A 21,772-nucleotide genomic window follows, 5' to 3' on the forward strand; every position below is an offset into this window, starting at 1 on the left:
GTCATCTGACAGACTGGAACCGGAGAGCTTACTTAAAACCCTGCTTATCTGCTGGCAAAGGCCCAGAATTGATTGTGAATGAAAGTCTTCAGTGGGTTGCAGCTAACCCATATATACTTTAACTTGGGGGTGGGGGGTGCAGGACTCCCTCTGGTGGGCCAGCCTTGGGTACACCCCTCCGGCCATTCAAATCACAGGCTTTGTTCATCTTGGCCACCACTTGACTCTGAGATACCCGTGCATCGTCAATTACCCACTCCAGTAAGCAGTAGCCCTTGTTCAAAGAGAGGACTATAACAGACAACAACTTTTCAAACATGGGCTAGGGCCAAAGAGAAAGTCTAGAATCCAAGAGTTAGCCATGGTGGAAGGTGCTGAGAGACCAAAGAAAAGCACAGACAAACCCAGGATTGCCCAGAGCACAGTATATTAGGGACTTAGTGTCAGAAACATGGTCAGAAGATGAGATGAGAGAGTCCACACTCCAAGGTAGGGGTAAAGGGTGTGTATGCCAAGCCAGAGAAAAATGGGCCTTGGCTAGGTAGATGTTCCTGGATTTTCCCAAACATTTGTAATGTATCATATATCAATTGAGAAGCAGTCTGTCTTGTAGTGGACAGCAGGAATGCTTTGTCTTAAAGTTTTTATTTTACTTTATTATTTTATTAATGGCGGTATTTGAGTATAGGTGTCCATGCAGTCCAACAAGAGGGTCAGAACCCTTGGCCTCAGAGTCACAGATGGTTGTGAGTCCTCAGTCCTGGGTACTGGTTATTCAAGTCCTCTGTAAGAATGGTACACAGTCTTAAGTCCCTTTCTGAACTCAACCTAGCGTTCCCTTGTCTTTCTCTCTAAGCTCCTTCCTTTCCTCAGTGGCTACAACGTTTGAAATCCACATAAGGAAACCCAGTGATCCTTGTGGGCTGCCTCTTTTGTGTCACCTTCTACAGGGTCCTCTGGTGGGAAGCCACAGAGGAGAAGGCTGTCTCCAAAGAGGAACTCCACTGCTTAGTGCCTGCCAGCCTGCCGGTCTCTGCTGTCTTCCTGGTCTTGTGGTTGAGAGATGGCAGGGAGGAGGAATGGGTGACCAGGACTGAAAGTTTCTTGTCACTTCTGCTCTCTCTTTCTCTCTCTTTCTCTCTCTCTCTCTCTCTCTCTCTCTCTCTCTCTCTCTCTCTCTCTCTCTGTGTATGTGTCTCTGTCTCTTTCTGTGTCTTGCTGTCTGTCTTTCTGTCTCTGTCTCTGTCTGTCTCTCACTCTGTGTCTCTGTCTCTCTCTGTGTCTCTGTCTCTGTCTCTGTCTCTCTCTCTCTCTCTCTCTCTCTCATGCTTGTCTGCTTAGTGCTTAGCATTGAGAGCTGACAGCAGGCTGGGGCCTCCTCTGGCATGACTCTGGCAGAGGATCAGGGGCTTCTGGGGAGGCAGGGCCAGTGAGAGAAAACAAAGAGGCCCTCGCCAAGGAGCAGCAGCAAGGTCATAGTCTCTTTTGGATGGCAGCTGAAGCCATCTGGTGTGAACTCTGAGCTGGGGAGGAGAAAGTCCCTTGTCCCTTGTACACAGTAGCAGGAAAGACACCCCAAAGCATGATGGCATTTAAATGAAGAGAAAAGGTAGCCCCAGTGTGGCTGTAAGCCACTCCTCTTTACCTCCCCCCGTTAAAGCTCCTGCAAACCCTTGAGAGTTTTATCAGCTCTACTTCCGGACTGCAAAGACAGAAAACAGGTACCTGAATGGGAATCACAGAGGAGAGAGGTGAGGAGCGGGTTTCTACACACCCCTAGTAGATTGGGGGCTGGGGGGGAGTCTTTGCTGTGGTATTCAGTAAACTCCAGCAGGAAGGGCTGGAAGCAGAGGGCTCCCTTGGCACATGACCAATGGCCTCTCGGCTTTGGGCATTCCATCCTTTGTGTGCTGCCTGCCAAGATATGCAGGGTGGTGTGGAGGAAGTCAGATGGAGGTGAAGCCCAGGGAGCTAGCTGTCACTCCTCAGTCCCCTCCCTCAACAGAAATCTAGAGAGAACCTGCTGGAAGTAGGACTCAGCCCCTCACTGGGCTCTGCTTGACATGACTACAGTTCCAGGCCAGAATTAGAAGACTGGGGCTTTCAGGAAGGTTTGGAGAAATACAGTAGCTGACCCAGTGGCAACACCTCCTTCGCCCAGGTTTGTTTCCTGATCTCTCCGCCTCAGCATTTCCTGAGCAACAGCCTGGGGATGAGCCTTCAAACATTAGACTCAGCAGAGTCCCAGAAGGCCTGAACCGTAGTCAGAAAACCCTTTTCAGGTCTCCAGCTAGAGACAGTTGACTGCAACATCTTACACGGGATTGGCTTTGATGGCCAACAGTCCTCAGGTCCTTTTGAAACCCCTGTGTTTCAGATGTTAGAGCCAGCCTCTCCCATCTGTCTAACCATAGGGATGCCCTGGCCAGAGACTCGTGTCATAATATGTAGGTAGGGAAGAGTTAAGGTCTGCTACCCCAGAGTAGCCTCAATGTCACCTAGGATTCCCCAAGGCAGATTAGCTACTGCTAGTTGTATGATCCCCAGCAAATAACTGCCCTCTCTGAGACCAATTTCCTGTGTACTAGTTTGGACTGGTTAATCTCTTGCACTCCTGTCTGGCTGGGAATGCTCTGTAGGCGTGTGCTTCTCTCCACACTGGGACTTCTGAGCTGTATGAATCATTCCTGAGAAAGAGCAGCCGCCATTTTGCCCCAGTAGCTACCTGATTCAGACATATCTGCCAGCCTTGGAGGCTGGGGGATAAATGATACGTATAAAGGAGTCAGAGTATTTGCAAACCCCAGACAGACACAATTGGCAGGGCTGAAGCCATGGGCTCCCCGACGACTTACAGGACAGGTCCTTTCACAACCCAGGGCTCACTCCTGCATTGAGTACCTGGGGGGCAAGGGGAAGGTCACAGAGAACAAAGAATGGTGCCATCTTGTCTTGCTAGCTCAGCAGGCCCACCCTTCTGGTAGGGAGGACCAGTGGTAAGTATCAGGGACAGTTTGTCCAGGTCAGCTGTGCTGCTGCTGAATGGGGGTAGCGTGTGCTACAGGACAAAGAATGACCATCTTGGAGTCATCAATGACGCCCAGAGCTACTCTTTCTGCTTCACTTGGGGATGCTGGACACTCTTGGAGATGAGTCAGAGGGTCTGGGAGACAACGATATTGCAGTTACAGTCAGTACCAGGCAGCACCTGTTCTAGTCTCCGTCCTCTTTCTAGATTCTGGCCCATGGGGAGTGTGATTAAGCATACAGTCTGTAGCTATAAAAATGAGAATGTAGAAGTCTGATTTCTATAAACTATAAACCGTGAAGTTAGTGAACCTGCCCAGCTGTTCGAAGGCAGGGAAGACACTTCAGTGAACCAATCTCCACACCAGGGTCTGGGGACAAGGAGGGGTTTATTTTGTTTTGCTCTGTTCTGTTTTGTCTTTATATCGAGTTTAGTTGTCATTTGGGGGAGATTAATCATCCCTAGACCCGGCTACCAGAACCCTGGTTGTTACAACTGATGATTCGATCTGACAGCTGAAATCACCCAAAAAATGCCCAGTGCCCATTCAGAGAAGAATCCTGTAGGTGGTTCAGTCTCAGGACACTGGACTGAGCAAGTTTCTGGGCTGGCTACGCCCTGCCTCCCCTCGACCCTTACACCACTGTTGCTTCCTTTCCCAGACCCCAGAGTGCCACGCAGTCAACTGAAAATCCAAGTCCTCTGAGGCAGAAGGGCTCAGCTGTGTGTTTACAGCAGCTGATTTCCATCCAGATCTCACCCTTGCCAGTCTCCTGGTGAGGCAGGCTGGGGGCAGACTATGTGTCTGTGCCAGGCAGGGATCTATTTTGGGAGGTGACCTGAGCCCTCTGCCATCCTGTTGCCTCCTGGCCACCCCCATCCTTCTAGAAGGAGATCTCACTTTAGCAGCGAATGGTGGGGTTGTGCAATTTCAGCCTGTTTCTTGTTGCTGTGTGACCCACTCTGGCACATGTCCCCAGGCAGTCACAGGGGAACTTTGTGGGCTCTCGTCTGTCCAGTGAGCAGGCAAAGAGTAAAGGTGAGCCAGGACCCTGCATAGCAGGAGAGATGGGCCACTCACAAGATTGCACATGTCTCTTTAGGGAACAATGCTGCCAGCAGGCCCAAGTAGAGAGCCACTTCCAGGCATTACCAGGCTTAGGTCCTGGAAAGAGGACAAGGCTTCCTAGGTCAAGGTCTAGGAGACTCAATTCTATCTGTTACCAAAACCGAACCATTGAAAGAAAAGTAGGGAGCTTTAGATCAGAGAACTGCCAGTAAGACCCTCGGTCTTCTCTCCCAACCCCACCCCACCCCAAAATTAGCCACTGTGAAAACAAGGTGGTAGGTACTTGCCCTCATTGAAGCAGCAAGTGAGTTTCCCAGGTTGCAATGGAGTTAAGAAAGCACAGTATCCTAGAAAGTAAGTACACCTGTGATGTATGCATTGTAGGAACAGACTATAGGACGCTGCTTAGAAGCAAATGGCTGCCTGGGATGCTGAAGGAGAGGGGAGAAAGCTCAACACAGAGGGACTTCCAGTGCTGAGGTGTTCTTCATAAAGCTAAGGAGAGAAGGGTGTTTGAGGGGTTTCAAGGCAGCTGTCTATTGGGTAGAAAAATAAGACAGGGCTCAAACAGCAGTGGGTCTTCCACATCCCTTCATCACGGCCAAGTCCTTGTGGCTTTAGCAACAATAGCACAGTCCCAAACAGGAACAGGTTTCATTGGCTTAACATTTGGCAGAAACACCCCGTTCTTCTTTTCCTGGGTGATCCTAATAATGACAACCCTACTACGGGAAAACAAAATTTTAAGAGAGAGAGAGAGAACATTGTTAGTGAGAGATTGAAAATAATGTCTACTCCTGCCCACCTCTCCCACCCTCTGATTGTTATTTCTAACTTGAGGTTGTCATAACAGAAATGGAAAAGGTTAAAAGGCCAGAGGAATGTTCCCTGCCTTGAGGAGTTCTCCCTGCCTTGAGGAGTTCTCCCTGCCTTGAGGAGTGCTCCCTGCCTGGTGCTGCTCTGAGCACCTTCATGCTAACTCTCTGTATCTTATCCAGAGTTTTGATAAGCCAGAAGAAATTCAGGAGAGAAAGGCTCTGTGAAGGTCATGTCAAAGGAGACAAGAGTAGATAAAGATGTTTGGCCTCAGGCAAACCTGATGTTCATCTTTGTTTCCCAGAATAAATGAACCCATCTTGATGTTCCCAAAGGGTAAAGCAGAACAGGGAATAGAAGACATAGGGAGGGCCACTCTACTGGAGAATATTCTGACAGCAGCAACTTCTCAGCCATGGTGTAAGCCTCACTGAGAGTGTTTAGAAACGCCTTGGCCAGGAACATTGCAGAGGAACTTTCTGTGCTGAATTCCAAAATGTCTTCCAACTGAGATTCTGGACCACACTAAATACTTCTTAAGGGATCTTGCTGAGTTTAATTCAGTGGTCTACAGGTTATGGGGGATGTGAGTGGGATATAAGGAGGAAGTTTGCTGAGACTGCAGAAGAAGGATCCAGGAATCTACCTTGGGAAAATAATAAGGAAACAGTGACACAGAGAAAGCAAGAGAAACTCAAGAGACAGAATCTCTGCCCTGCACACATCAACTGTGCCTCTCCTCTTCTCTGACCTTGACTAATTACTCTGCTGCTGCTGCTGCTGCTGCTGCTGCTGCTGCTGCTGCTGCTGCTGCTGCTGCAGCTGGGCCTTGGGCAACAGGGCTGTCTTCCCTGCATGCCTGAAAGGAGGTCAACCAGAGAAGGACCCAGGGGGCTGGGCACAGTGTAGAACATAGAGCATCCTGGCCTGGGTTGGAAAAAGCATGTCTTGCCACAGTTCCCACCAGGATGGGTATTTTGTTGAAAGCAGAAAAGACATTTGTCTTTTACCCAATGCTGCTGCATCCAGGTGATGAAGCTAATGCCTAATGCCCCCAAGTGCTTCTGACCAGAAAAGGGGTGTCCTCCCTGTACACTCCTCCTCCTGGGTCCTGCCAAGGGGACTGTCTTAGACTGGGCTCCTAGGAAGGAAGGAAGGAAGGGCTTTCGTGTCACATTCTTTTCAGCTGTCCTAAGAGTCACCGTATTGCAGATGACACTCCCTCCTCTCTGGGGCTTCACCGGAGGCTGCTTTCAACTCATCGTGGGATTGTGTAATTATGGTGATTACAGCTCGTGGCTTTTTCCCTCTCTTCATCTTTGCTTTCAAATTTATCAAGGCCTCTCATTAAACATGGCGATCCTGCGAAGTTTTAATAAGATTTTTTTTTCCTTAACATGGAAGAAAGTTGAGAGTTGGTGGTTGCTGGGGTCTGGATTTATCCATATGCCTCTGACCTTCATCTCTTCCACAAAGAGCAGGCTCTAATGGAACCTCCATGTCTTGTGGGACACACAGGCTGTCCAACAAGAAGCAAAAACAATACCCTGCCATCTACAGTAAAAGTAGCAGGCAGAATTTGCCCTGGATGATTCTATAAGGTTCCAGAGTATCTATAAAGGAGGCAACCATTATCCTATGTGGGTGATCATGACCAGAAGACATATACTCCATGGAGGTTTTCCTGATAATGATACAGAGGTTCAGGCCCCATCATTTGCTTGTCCTCAATCATAGCTCTCTTGCCTAATTCCTAGGTCCATAGGACATCATGAGAAAGACCACCAAGGAGTATGAGTTGGGTGGTAACCACCAGAGTAGCCCCGCCCTGCCCTTCAGTAGCTTCCTCTAGGTTTAGTGTCAGGTTTTCTTCATGGCCATGCCCTCCAGAGACAACAAGGACTGCTTGGTGTGGTGTATCTTGCCAGCAGGGGTGTATCTTTGGGTGGCCACTGACTGGCCCCTCTCACCTGGCTTCTCTGAACCTTCTAGCTTGCTCTTGCTCCTAGCCAATTAACCCCGGCATGTGTCCCTAACTAGACAGTGGAGCTGCATTGTGCCTAAGCTGTACCAACTACCTAGAGTTGAATGTCAAAAGCTTGGCCGAAACATGTCCCCACTTGCATTGTCACCCCTACCACAGATGGCCTGCTTGTTTTTCCTCCCTGTGAGCCATGCCCTTTTACAGCTCACTGGAATTCAGAGGAGGAAGTAAATCTGAAGCAGGCAGCCAAAATGGAATCCCCACTCATCCTGATATTGATGTAAGAACCTGTAAAAGTCACTCGTGGACCTGAGGGGTAAAACAAATCCTGCGTCACAGAGCTTAGGTCAGCATTGCATGAGAATAGGATTAGTGACAGCTGCTGTTTCCTGAGAACTCATGGTGTCAACCATGTGACGATGGGCATAGCGTGGCGTGGATGTTGGTTCTCCAACTCTACCCATTGGATGACCATGAGAAGATCCTCTGGGCCTCAGTTTACCCCACCATAAAGGAGAGAGAACAGTAAATGGTGAGGCGTGAAATTTACACAGAGCACACTGTTGGCAGACTACGTGCTTGACAACCATTTGGTATATTTTTCATGAAGCACAGCCATCCTTAGTTCTCCATTTATCATTTTATGTCATGTGCAACAGAGTTCTGTGAGGTAGGTATTGCTGTAGTGACTTTAGAGTCCAGGGGATGAAAGCGATGCTATGTACAAAGTACATTTACCACAATAATGGGAATGATAACTCCTCGGTGAATGGGAGCCATTATTCCTGGCCTCCTCTAAACTTAACTCAGCTCCTCTGCTTTACTGGGGAATGGAGAGGGACTACAGTGCCCGAGAGGCCAGCCTCTGGCACATGACCTACTTCCTAGCTCTTAAGGACTTTCCAAGAAGCCTTGGGGCTGTGAGTCTCATCAACACAAGAGTAAGAGGTGGGACGGGCCACAGGTAAAATACTGTCCGTGTTGTTAAGACTCGGCCTCTGGGCTTCCATAGAGACCTAGGACATGAAGATGGCTCCCTATCCCAGACACAGACCAGGACTGGCTTTGTCCCCCAAGCAGCATGGACAGCCCAGGCCTCCTAGCATAGCCCTCATACCATGCAGCCACATTTCTAGGGCAACTCACCTCTCAGCTGTTTGCCTCCTGGAGCCACCCAGAGCAACGCAACCTCACCAAGGCCAGTTGCTCCATCTGCCAGATAAACAGAGGTTTCTATTTTTTTAAGCACTTATTACACAGCAAGGCTCTTGAAAGACTCAGAAGCAAGTGGCAGGGAAACGCTCTAAAACATCTCCATAAACCAGGTCCCCGGGGTGTGGGCTCCTACTGCTTATGGCATTGGAAGAAACAGGGTTGACACAAATGGAGTTTCCTGAGGAGAATTTGGGGTGTGTGTGTGTGTGTGTGTGTGTGTGTGTGTGTGTGTGTGTGTGTGTGAAGGCAAACAGGTTTGCACTGTTGTCAAAGGTTGGCACGGCTGGGAGCTGATGTAAAAATCTCCACCATTAGCCTCATAGCTGCTTCTGTGTCTTGCATGAGATGCTTACGTGAATGTCTGCTCTGTGAACATGCACATATGTATACACGTGTGTATGCACAGGTGTGTGTGCACAGGTGCATGTGCCTCCTTTTGGATGCACACTGCGGTGTTCAGTATACGGCTCACGTGCCACCATATGCTGCAGGCCTGCATGCGCCCGTGCATGGACTGCATGCCTGTCATGGCTGTATCTGTATCTGGGCAGGGGCACCTCTGAAGCCACGGGTCTTCGCGGTTTCAGCTGGATAAGTTATTCTTCACTTCCCTTCCCCCAAACACAATCGCCTAGTGCTGCTGGCGCAGACTCAGAATGGCCGCCGCGTTTCACCCCCGAGGTGGCTTCCTTCCAGCAGTGGGTGAGTGATCCCAGTGACTGTACTCTCTCTAACCTTGGGGATTCTTCTGCATAGACAGTGTTCCCCAATCCAGAAGAAATGATCTATCTGTCTGTCTGTCTGCTCACTGCTCCTATTCTCATGTCTTGGTCCCACAGACAGTCAGTGGCACACATTTCTTGGTATCCATGTTTTGGGGCATCTAGTTGGTTTTTCTTTTTTCTTTTCTTTTTTTTTTTCCTAAGAAATAAGGAGGTGAGCATCCCGGAGATGTTGCCAACATGAATCCTTTGTCCTGGAGGCAATGCCTAATAAGTCCCATCCTAGGTATGGAGCCTTATAGTTCATATCTCAGGGTACCCACTTCCTAACAGCTTTGTAGACATGTTCAAACCTGATCGCGGTATCCGTAGGTTCCCTCTCCTTGATAAAGCTTTCAGAACCTGTCCTTTTACAAGCCTAGGACTGAATCCTCAGCTAAGTCCAAACCCTCATATCCCCATATGAGAAACGAGTCTGCAGGGAAAGACAAGTAGTAAGGTTCTTTGAAGCTAATTTCAATGGCCGGAGGTCTTATCCAGGTGGGCCCTGACAATGCTGCTTAACCTGTCCCTTTCCAGGGTTAGAACGCCTAGCTCATGAAATGCCGAACTGCAGCCAAGGTGGTAGAGAGAAAGGAGAAATGAACTGCCTTCTCCTCACATGCCTCCAAGCACACATCGATGTCCATGAAGTCTTCTGCTTTGGGTGGGCAGAGGAGGGCAAGGGGCAAATCAGGAAGCTGACTTCCTGCCCGCTAGACTCTGACTTAGATATTGCAGTTAGGGATACCAGCCAATGTATATGTGTTTGCAGGAGAAAGGTGCTTTTAAGTAGCTGGCATTGAAGTCTTCCCAGATTCCCTGGAGAATCTCACAGTGCCACACAAGTGATTTCTGCTCTCTTGTCCATAATATCAAATTATTAAGCTTCTCTTGCACGTACTTGAACTTCCCTGTTGAAAAGGAGAAGCATCCAAGTTACCAATAGCAGCATAGCCGCATCCCTGTTTTCTTGAGTCTTTGGCCTTTGCCTAATTTGGAGTAAACCAGAGCTTCGATCCCCATGTACATTTAGGGAGGAGGAGAAGAAGAAAGCATGAGGCAGACACTGTGCAGGTCTCAGGCATGTATACTACTGAGAGGCTTTGCAAGCAAAATGCCCTCTCCTCTCCCAAGACCACTAAGAAGTTCTTGCAAGCCGAGAGTGGAAAGGGCAGGTTGCTCCACTGGAATGAGGAGAAGAGACTAAAGTCTGAAGTCTGACTCCCTGAAGTCTGGGGTGAGGGGAGCAATTTCCACTGCAGGGGAGGTAGAGCAGCAGGGGCGATGGAAACCCACAGCTTGGAAAAGGAGGCCCGGGAGTCCATGTCTGGGAGTTGTGCCACCATGCCAGGGTTCAAATATCAAGCCCTCACCTTCCCTGGCATCTTTGCCTGGTTCCAGATTAGACTCTGTGCAGCTGGAGGGATAGGGAAGAAGGTCTCCCGCAGCTCACTGACAGTCAACGGTTAGCTAGCTCTGCAAGTACAAAATCATCCTAAGGGATGATTTGGTGACAGGCAGGAACCAGAGTCCATGAACACCATTCAGGGAGAGTTCCAGAGTCTGTCAGGGGTATTCCAAATTGGGCAGTTGGTCTATGATGACATGAAATGGGGTCATTTCTAAAGGGAGCAAGTTCACTTTGCCTGACCCACCTCAGAGAACTCAGTACTACATCAGCTTCTGTCCTTCTTGAAGTCTCTACAGGATGCTCCCAAGGCACAGTGATGGTTTCACCTGGCACGTCCAGCCACACCTGCTGCAAATCCATATGCACCAAGTCTTAGAGATATACCTTGCGATATAGCCTTATAGGATACTCAAATAGAAAGAATACTTTTAAACAAATTAAAATAATACCCTTCAGGCCCAGGGAGAGTTCAAAAAGCTCACCGAGAGCCTTGGAAGAGTCGGACCCCAGGATTGGGTCTTGCCATGGGGCTCCTACCTGCCGGTCTCCCTGTGGCAGGGTGGAACAGCCCAGAAATGCCCTCTTCCTTCCGGTGCCGCTCTGTCTGGATCCACCGTGGATGCAGCCCCGGCTGTCCTTAGTGCATCCCATTGTTTGTGCCTTTCTATGTCTTCAGCCCCACTTTGCCTTTCAAAGTCAGAACAAGCTGAGAGAAGATGTGGAATTGCAGGTGCTCTGAGGTTATTCTAAGTACAGGCCCCTCTACCATCCCGTGCCAGAGTTTCTCAGACACTTGAACCGTCTCAAGAAGTAGTCCTCTCTCTCTCACGGCACTCTAAAATATCGTTGGAAAAGGAGACGTCATGGAATTCCTCATATTTATCCTATCCAAATCGATCGTTTGGCCTTACTCATGCAGCGACAGGGAGGATACCAAAAGCCCGATGAAGTTAGACAGACCCTCTGCGTCTCCCTCTCTGTCAACCCCTCACTAGGACTTGTGCCTTCGCGTCTGGCTGGGTGGATTTCTGACCTCTCTCCTTGGCTGCCCACCCCCGTCCCCTGAGCCTGTAAATCTACACGTTTCCATCTTGTAAACGTGAGCACCGTCAACTCATAGACGACCTTCACAGTCCTTGAAAGGACAGCCCACCTCTGAGTTGGTGTGCCCAATCTGGCAGAACACTACTTTTCATTAGCAAGGATGAAAAATGCCTGTGTGTCACACCAAGGGGTTCAGCTGGGATCAATGGAAGCTAGAAATAGCGCCCCAAATTAGTCCTGCCCAGAGGAATCTGAGTTTCTCCCAGGTGGGAGGAGGGAGCAGTCAGTTTTTAGAAAGGCAAAGATGGCCCAGCAACTAACAAAGACTCAGGAGTGGAAACTCCTAGGCCATGATGAGACAGCCGGATCGTCTTTTTTTCCCCTCTCTAATCTTATTTCTTACAGTTTCTCCCTGGAATTGTGATTGCGTATGATAAAACGCACGGGTCTGAAATACAGGGTTCCATGAATTTGACAAATGCATACTCCCATGTAACCTACAGCCCATCACCTTATGAAGTCCCTCATGCTCCCCCACCTCAGTGCCACTCCTCTCTCCCAGGGGCAGGCAAACCCTACTTACAGCCTAGATTTCGATTTGGTATATTCTGCAGATTTCTAACTTCAGTTAGAGCGACTGAGAAAATCAACCAGGGAATTCTATCAGCTAAAGTGTCCATATTCTTTTATATAAAAAGGGTTTCCCCTACCCTAAGACCCTAGGTATTTGCCCTGCTGTGCCAAGTATGCCCTCTGACCCCCAGGGATTCCCATGAGCCATAGCTCTCCTCTCAACCAATGAGGTTCTTAGCCCCAGTCTCCCAGGTAAGTAAATGGCAAAAGCTCTTGGTCACGGGGTCATGCATGCTTCGTTGGTTACTATGTAGAGGTGCGATGCCCAGAGCCTCGGCATGTCCAGCAGCATGTTGTCCTCCAGCTCTGCACAAAATGGAGCTAGCTATGCCTTTTGTGCATTTTCTTTCAGAAACAAAGGATCCCCTAACACCTTCTATCAGGTTTCTAGCCATCTTCAAGGCCACAGAGCTGAAATCATCCACTGGGGATGGGGGGCTGAATGTGTGGGTGTTGGAGTCCTTGGTCCAGGAAATTTAAGCATCCCAAGTTCTCCTGTGTTACATTTTTGCCAGGTGTGAAAGGTGAAAGGTGCTTTGTCTGTGTGCAAAGCTTTGGTGTCTCTGGAAGGTACCTTCCACAGTTCAGTTCTTAATCACTGTACATTTTTCTCATTTGGACAAAGGCTCCCTGCTAATAGCATTTTCAAACAGTCTCTGCTGCTTCGCTCAGCTACGCCAAGGCCTCAGGCTGAGCAGGCTGCTGCTCTCTGGCACCACAATCCAAACCCTACTGACCAGAACTGAGGAACATTACACGTTCACACCCCGAAACAGTGCTGCCTCTGTAACTCTACAAGTGCCAGGCATGGGCAAACTCACCACTCCCCTTCCTTCAGGATCATCCCTGCTGGAGTCAGGGATGGGGAACAAAGTAGAGGGAGAAAAGACCCCTAGAGGGTTCAGGAGGGGGCTCTCTGGGTAGAGCAAGTGCCTGAAGCAGCCTGCAAACCCACTGGGCATAGCCTCTGGGGCAGCTCACCTCAGAACAGATAGCTTCGCCTCTAGGATTTCACTTTGATCCCTGAACACCACAGGAGTCTCTGCTCTTCAGAAGGCAGGCTGCTGCTGAGCCAGGGGGTATCTCATGATTTCTTCCCCCAAAGCTCCTGGCCAGGCATCCAGCCCTGACTGCTTCCTGTGTGATTAATTTCCTTGCAGCCAGTAGCCCAGCCTCGCTCACTCAGGTGATGGTGAGGTGGGTGGATTGCAGCTATACCCTCTCAGCTGAGCAGAGTCTTTTCCAAGCCATCCCAAACCCTCCTGACCTCGTCTTTAGCATCAAAACTGGCATTTAGTAAATGTGTGAGCTCAGCAGTAAGAGAGGGACCAAAAGGCCACACACCACCACCTGGATGTTGAAAGGCAGGTACTGATCCCAGGAGCAGCTCCTGGGCTAGTTAGCTACCTGCCTCATCCTGGAAGTTCCCAGAGATGAAGAGATGGGGGAAGAAGGGGAGGGGCCACCATTTGCACTCTGGCCACAAGTCCTTGGAGTTAGAACGATGAGGCTGAGTTCTGGCAGGGAGAGATTAATTATCGCCTCCAAATCCAGTCAGGATTTCTTTAGAGCTTGGAAAGGTGAAGGGTGGGGGTGCCTCAGGGTTGAAATTACTCAGAACAATCCTCCAGGAAAAAGATCTCTAGTCTGCCTACCCACAGCACCTCTGTAGCCAAAATGACCTCACCAATGAAGATGGAATTATAACGAGGGTTCGGACAACTGGTAAACCTTCCCTTCCTTGAGTTCTTAACACGCATTTTTATTCAGATTTAGTGGGGTTTTTTTTTTTCACCTGTGCAACTCAGGCATAGGTATCTGAGTACACAATGTTTAATTTGTGGCCCTGATAGAGGAAAGGCGGAAGGGGAGGAGAAGCCAGATTAAATGTGTGGTCACTGCAGCAATAGTCTATACCTTCCTGTGACCAGAGGCAAACAAAGGTGACAGGAAGTGATATTGTCACCCCCAAGGGCCCTTAGACTCATGTTTTTCCAGAAAAGGAGTCTAAACTCACCCTATGGCTCCTGCCTTTGTGCCTATACTGAGAAGGTACATTCCCAAATGGATCAACAGGGATACAAATGTTCCCTGCTCCGTGTGAGAAAGGGTAACCTGGAGAGTGAGAGCTAGGCTGGAATGGAGGCCTTAGAAGCTATTGTCTGTCTTCTGAGGGCACTGTGGGGCTGTCCTTTTAGTAGATGGCTACTAAATGACTGGCTCTCCTTTTAGAGAGTCTCAGACTGACAGGATGGGCTGGGAAGATGGCTATGTATGTAACATACTTATCACACCAGCATGAGGAACTGAGTTTGATACCCAGCACCTATGTAAAAAGATGGATGTGGTTATAATCCCAGCACCAGGGATGAACAGAGGTGGGTGCCTGGTGCTCCCTGGCCAACCAGCCTAGGCTACTCAGCATGAGTTCTAGGCCAATAAGAAACCATGTCTCAAAAACTGAGGTGGACAAGTACCTCCTCAGGAAAGACACCTGAGGTTGTCCCTCTGAACTTCACATATACTTACATGTGTACACACACACACACACACACACACACACACGCACACGCACATGCACACATGCACGCGCACACGAGCATGATTGACACAGGAACTCGCCAAGATTTTTTAAAGCTGATTGAAAAATCTTTAGCCTAGTATAAACATAGGTTGCTGCAGGCTGAGTTTAGTCTATCTGAAGACTAAGAGATAAGGTGGTTGGTGGGGAAGATTGTGTGTGTGTGTGTGTGTGTGTGTGTGTGTGTGTGTGTGTGTGTGTGTGAATTTGTGATTTTTTTTAAGATAAGGGAGAAATGAAGGAAAGGAAAGAGAAAAGAAGAAGGGGAATAGATACAGATTTTCTGACAGCTTCTGAGGCAATTCCATTTCTGGACAAGCCCTCATCCATGCCATCAGCTGTCTCAGCTCGGCTGACTGCATCCCTCCATATAGAGCCGAGCTGGATGACACACAGCCATGCACCCTGGCAGCTCTAAGCTCTTGTTCGTTTATTAGCTCTGCCCATTACCCATCAATTCATCAATCAGCAGGTCTATTGAGTACCCCAGTAGGCTTCACCAACCAGATCAATTTTTTTTAATTACATCCAGCTTACGTGCAGCCGAGCCCAGTAAACAAAATGAGCCCCCACACCCCACTTGGAAATGAGCATGAGGAACGGCTGGCCCGTGCACTCTCACTGCCAAACTCCACAGCCCTTGCTGGTGGGGGATCATTTGCTGCCCTCTGCAGATGGTGACAGGTGTCACTGACCCACTGTCAATAGCAGGATGGGCTTTGAATGTTTTCCCAGACATGGCGATCAATCTGCCTGGGGTCCAGCCACACTCTTCCCTGAGATCCATGTCCTATAGTAGGAATCTCTAAAGGGGGTGTAGGGACAAGTAGAAACCATGTCCAAGGAAATAGTAGGAGTGACCAAGCCTCATTCATCCTGTGCCTCCTCCTGCTCTCTAGCACTGAATTCCTTCCCAGATCATAGGCTCCTCAACCCCCCACCCCCTCCAAAGCATGCAGATAATTAAGACTGTCCCAGGATCTCTGTGCCTCATGGACCAGGCTTCACGGTCCTGTTTATTCTTTGATTCTGAGAATAATGGCCACATAGGATTTAAGTAGCATTCAGTAGCTTCCCAGTTCAGACCCATCATCCGGTACTGCCCGTGGGGAATCAGGAACATCAAAGGTTTTGAGATTGCAGCTCTCTGACACCTCTGAGGTTTGCAAAGAACACTGAAGGTCCCAGTCATGTTCACAGTCACAGCACCTAGAGCCAAGAGTCCCCAAATCCTCGGTGTCAATCCTGTGTCATGGTTTTTCAGGATTCCCATGACTAATTAATTCCTTAATTTCCGATCTCCCGGATCTGTGGTGATCGTCTGTTTGTGTCAACTATCCCTGACCTCAGACTTCCCCAGCCTACCTTTTCCTTACACACTAGAGTAAAGTCAAGTCGAAGGGCAGCCCACAGGCAGTAAAGGATCTGAGGGTTTAATAACTAGGCTTTGGTATGCAGAACTTCCATGCCCCAGCACGAGTACTAGCCACACACACTCACTCCCGTAACCTGCCCAAAGTCCTGTTTCTCTCAATTGTCCCTACCTGCGGCTTCTACCCAGAGAGATCCCTATCCACAAGGTCAGCTGGGATGGGTGGTTGATCTTTTGGCCAGAGTGACTCCGAAAACAATTAATTCACCGGTTTGGCTCTCTGTCTCTGTCCCTCTGTGTGTCTGCACACCTGTGTGTGGTCTCTGTCGGTTCTCTCTGCAGGGAAAGTCGCTGGCGGGCAAGCGCCTTACGGGCCTGATGCAGTCCTCCTGACCGCCCCGATCCCAGGCTCAGGGCCCGGGCCCACAGAGCACCCGGGCAGGCGACGCTCCACATCCAACGACAGAGCTTCCTTGCGGGGAGATTTGGTCACTGTGAAGGAGAAAGAGTGAGGGCCATGGAGGGCACTGGTGGGAAGCTGCGGTGGGTGAATGGGGAGACCAGAGAGAAAGAATCCACGGTGCTGGGCCAGCTGGGAGAGGCCCTGCTTATAGCCTCTCTCTTGTACAGCCACACACCAATGCTCATTCTCAACAAGGGTCCATTTCTAACTGGGTCAGAGAATGTCTCATGGGGTTCCTGTCTGACTATCTATCACTCAAGATGTTGTTGAACTCACCTGTCCAGTCGTCTGGGGAATCCAGCAAACTTCAGAGGGACCCTGGGCACACAGTATTAAGCATCACCTCCCTACCACTCTCTCTAAAGCATTGGCAGTGCTCACTGCCATCTGTTCCCCCTCCGCCACCCCACTGGTATACCGGGTGGGTGACGGACGCTGCTTTCACACAAAATGTCACATCTTCAGTCCTAATGACCGTTCAAGTTCTCTCCACCCTCTGTGAGACCACATTTTAAATAAGTCTCCACGGGTGTGGTGGCCAGCCCCAGTTCCCATCAAATGTCCAAAGGTCCTTGGCTTGAAGAGGCACCAGTACAGATAGTGGAGTGTGTTGTTCAGCCACTGAAAGTTCGGGTGACAATCTTTTAAAAATATTACTACTTCCTGTCTTCTGATTTTTGCCCCTTGCACCTTGACTTGTTCCCTTGTGTTTGGCTCGCAATAAACATGGCCATGAACTCAGGGGCCATTAGGCTTCATCCCAATGGCAGCCCAAGATGGAACTTTCTGGAGGTGGATGGATTGTAGGGCTGGCACAGGGCAATGTCTTACCAGGCCTGGCCGACTCTCACTGGTTTAGGGCTCAGTTATTCCTGAGTCTTAAACACAATATGCAATGACAAGTCCCAACCAGAGTCACAGAATTCCCTTCCCAACCTTATTCTGAAGACCCAGCCAAAGCACCCTATTAGATGTAGCCAGTCACCTAGAAAAAAGCAAAATGTGCTAGAGTCTGCAAAGGGACATCTGTGTTCTTCCGGTGTGTCAGAATAACCATTTGCCAGCCTGGCTGTGAAGTCTTGCACCTAAAGTGCCACATAGGTCCCAAATGAGCACACAGGAGGTGCTTGGCAAATGGTGGCTAGTACAGTTGTTGTCATTGTTACTGGGATCACCAAATGCCCTCAGACGAAGATGTACTAGGCAACATGCTTTTAAATTCAAATATATTCTTCCACACACACCTGCCCTGCCAATACCTGTTGGCCCCTCTATTCTTCCACACACACCTGCCCTGCCAATACCTGTTGGCCCCTCTATTTGGCCGTAGGTGAAAACTCCCCCCTTGGGAGTATATAAACAGAGAAGGAAAAGGAAGGAAGGAAGGAAGGAAGGAAGGAAGGAAGGAAGGAAGGAAGGAAGGCAGGCTGGCAAACATTGCTTATGTAAGCAAATTTACCAGCTGGTGACCCAAGGTCCAAGTGTTTGTTCAGTCTCAGCCTTCTGGGTACATCATGTGACTCATCTGTTCAGCTCCCACCTGCAAAGCCTGTCCATGCCTGGCTTCTACACAACCACTGATCCACAGGCGTCCTGTTGGTCCCTCAAGGGGAATCCTCCGTGTCAGATTCTTGGCCAGCACATCTGTTTCCAGGTCAGTTGTTCTCTCCTTGAGACATGGTGGAGATCAGAAGGTGTCTCTAAAGGTGACTGAAAACACCCAGACTCTTGCCAGATGCTCCCACTGAACCTTGGCAAACAGAAGTAGCCACATGAGTAGTGAGTGGGAGAAGTGAAGACACAACCCAAGTTATGGAGTCTTCTGGCCCTTTCTCTCTAACTCCACTTAAAACGAAATAAAACAACAAACAAATAAAATTCCTCTTATGTAGAAATAGAACCCTCCAGTTTCTAAACAAAATTGTAGTCCAAATTCATCTCCATCCAACAGTGCCCAAAGGAAGCTTCTCTTCTAAGGGCACCCTAGGCTATGCTGACACTAAGGCATCTGATTTTCTCAAACAATGGTTACATCATGCCCTCAGTCATGAAGGACAAGGCTTCTGGCTGCCCCTTGGCCCTTCTATGGTCTACAGAACACATTCTAAGCCAGGCTGCAACCTGGGTAGGATAAATTTCTTGGCCATGGCTTCTTGTGCCCTTTTCTGCACCAATTCTTGTCTGCTGGTTTTGCACTGTGCTGTCCTGAAAACTGGGCTCAGAGTCACCCAGAGCCAGGTATACTCTAGTTCTTAGATGGAACAGGAGGCAAGCTTCTAACCTCCCCCAGCCCCCAGGGGACAGAGAAGCAGACAGGACAGTCAGCAGGTTCAATAGAACCAAGGACAGACAGACACTCTAGATGGATTCAAGCCCAGATCAATAAACTCCCACCCCCACCTCAACTCCCAGGTAAGCTCAGGCACATGGCCACTGTGTGTGCCTCAGTAGATCAGGCAAGGAGCTGAGAAAACAAAGTAGGACAAAGTCCACCCAAGTTGACCAGCCCAAGACAGTTTGACACGCAAGATTATAATGCAAAGGTTTGAAAAATTGAATCTCAGCCAGCTTCCCTTTGGCCTGGTACACACAGACAAAATCATTCCTCAGCAAAGCAAATTCCTCTGCCCCGTTCTGACCCCTGGAAGCCTGGTAGGCTCTCCTAGCTACATATGGTCTGAGAGGAGACTACCCCTATAATGACTTGTGGAACAAGTGTCCTTTTGGCAGCTCCCCAGTCTTAGCAGGTGAGACAGGCCCAGGCAGGGAAGCAAATGCTGACATAAATGTCTCCTGAATTGGCAAGAGTGCAGATGGGAGACTTTACATTTAAATGCCCGAAATCGCCCTGACACCAGGCTGGCCCAGGTAGCCAGAAGAAACAACCTGCCTTTCTAGAAAGCGACATGTCTGTTTCACCTCCCTGCAAGCTGTTGCTGTACCCCAGAAATAAAGGAGGTACCAACTGCCAGTGAAGTTAGTCTTCTCTAGGCTTGCCCACTGCTCAGTAGCTAGGTACCTGGCTAGCCCCCAGGAAGGGCCTCTTACAATGCTAAGTTGCTGCTGGGACTAGTCAAACCTTTGGGACATGCCCAATGGGATTCCTGGGATGTTCAAACTACCTCACCAACAGGATACAGAACCAGATGCCCGACCCCCCCTGCTTGTTGTGAAAGTTGGTGGTTTTCCTGAAATGAGTCCTCCTGCTCTGTTCTGCATGTGTGGGCTTCAGACGCCAGCACCAAGAAGCCTTTCCAGAATGGGGAAAGGACTGAGGGTTGTTCATCTTTGGGCCCTGGAGAATTTCCTGGAGGAAAGTGTTCCAGCAACTTCCAGGAACTGGGAAGCCCGGGGCTGGAGAGAAATTATGTGTCACCAGCCTCCAAGGGGACCTGGCTGAGAGATGAATTTGTGGCAAGGACTTTGGAATAGTTGAATAGTGGTCAAAATAAATTGCTAATAACTCACCACTGGACTCTCCGAAAGAGGCCTGTGTTCATGTAACCAAGGCAACAGCAGACGCCAGCAACCTACTCATTAGTGCCACCCAGTGATAAGGCCTCCCCATGGGCAAGACCCAGGGGCCATCAAGTAGCAAAGTAGCAAATGTAGCAATAAGGGCCTGGGACCCTGAGGTGGCAGGATCCAAATAACAAGGCCTCAGTCTTCCCCAAGCCTCAGACAGGGGGGCAGAGGTAGCTGCTATCAGCTGTCTGGGGTTGGGGAGCCCTGCCCACACCAAGGGTCCCTGTCTTATAGCCTATGACCATTCACCGCATGATAACAGACACGTCGGAATGGCCTCCTCTTAGTGCATGTGGTTCTCGTTAGTTTATTTTTCTGGAATTTGGGGAACTGGACCCCAGGACCAAACATGCTGGAAACAGTCTAAAAATAAACAACTACTTGAACCCACTGAAGTCCACTTAGCCCCGTGTGTCTCTTTGGTGTGGGGTTCCTTGGGTAAGATGACCCGACTGTCTTGTTTGCTTCATCGCTACTTGTCCAGCACCACTACACACATATACATGTATTGGTTTCCTTCTCCCAAGGACACCAAAGCAAGAGAGAACAAGAGGATCATCCCAGTAGCTTGGGATGGCTGTGTCACTGAAAGGCTACAAGTGCTGACTTTGCCAGAGTACCTTTGACTGGGTGGTCATTCTGCCCTGCGGTGTCTATACTCAGGACTGACCCAGGGACCATTCTGATGCCCTCTTAAATAAAGTCTGCTGCATTCTGACTGCTCCTTACCGTGAGTCTTGGTTTCCTGAGCGACAGACAATGTCATTTTCCCACCACTGCCAAAGCAGCAGGACACCAGGAGCCTGAAAACTCGGGCTGTGGAGAGAGGGACGAGAACAAAGTAACAAGGACCTTCTGGTAATGATGAGGCTGGCACCTCGCAGCACGCTTTAGGGGCGGAAATTTTCCTTCTGGAAGTGGGAGTGATTTCAGAGATGGGGATCGGGTCATCGGTCACATCTTGTCTGTCCATGCCAGGGCCATTTCATCTACAGCTTTCCTGATGAGGAAGGCCAGGTTCAAGGTTACATGTGTCCCATTCTAGTCCATATTCTTCCCTCTCTTCAGATCCTGGCCCACCCACCTGCTTCCCTGCCTCCCTCAGGGACAGCCAACCCCTACAGGGAAGAGCTCCTTGCCAGCCTACCATCTGACTTATTTCCACAACCTTTGTCTAGCAAAATGCTACCCTAGGTGTACGCACAACTCGACCTACCTCCAAGGATAGAGATTTGTTCAGATTCAGGTTGTGGGCAAGAATTGGGAGAGGACCAGTGAAATCCCAAAGAGCTGTTCCCACCCAAGGGTGTCTTCAAGTCACCCTGACTACTTCCTATCTTCATTTACCTTCCTCACGACATTTGACCTAGCAGGCAAGAGATTATTCTGTCCCTGGTACAAGCTTTCTGTTATTTACTGATCCCAGCCTCCAGGGTACTTTTGGGGCCTCTAATCCTAAACCATCTCTTGGTATGTGACAGCCTGGAAACCCAGGTCTTCTTCAGACATGTTCCTTCCTGGAATCACAAAGCTCTCTGCCTAGCCTGGTCCCTCCCTCGCCAGAAACTCCAGGCTCCCTAGATGGTGCTATGAATGCATGCAGCTGTTGGGCTCTCATCTTTCTTCATCCTGACTTTTTGTACCCAGAGTAGAGGTTCCAGAATGTCCTTGCCTCTGACCACACAGCCATGGAGATCTCGGGGTCTAGATAACATAAAGGAGGTGGGTGGGGAGGAGCTTAGCTGGGCAGAGCTCTCTGTTTGGCATACCCCTCCTGTTTTAGCCTCCTCAGAACCCTAAGCTGGACTGCCCAGGCCTGGCTTGCTTCAGCAAACAAACCAGGGAACAGCTCCTGACTGCAAAGACT

General features: G+C 49.5%; 1 protein-coding gene across 10 annotated transcripts in view; it reads left to right on the plus strand.

Moving 5' to 3' along the window:
* Rgs6 (regulator of G-protein signaling 6) overlaps window positions 1-20,300 on the plus strand; it is a 651,590-nt gene extending 631,290 nt beyond the window's left edge. For 5 of the 10 annotated variants that reach the window (XM_063262367.1, XM_039112785.2, XM_063262370.1 and 2 more), the window contains 2 exons: window positions 8,748-8,814; window positions 16,260-20,300. In XM_063262367.1, coding sequence (XP_063118437.1) covers window positions 8,748-8,814; window positions 16,260-16,429 — 237 coding nt within the window. In that variant the 3' untranslated portion in view covers window positions 16,430-20,300. The remainder of the gene's footprint in view (window positions 1-8,747; window positions 8,815-16,259) is intronic. The other 5 variants (XM_063262368.1, XM_063262369.1, XR_005505572.2 and 2 more) reach the window with 4 other exon arrangements.
* The last annotated feature ends 1,472 nt before the right edge of the window (window positions 20,301-21,772 follow it).

This window comes from Rattus norvegicus, chromosome 6 (assembly GCF_036323735.1).
Source record: "Rattus norvegicus strain BN/NHsdMcwi chromosome 6, GRCr8, whole genome shotgun sequence".
NCBI lineage: Eukaryota > Metazoa > Chordata > Mammalia > Rodentia > Muridae > Rattus > Rattus norvegicus.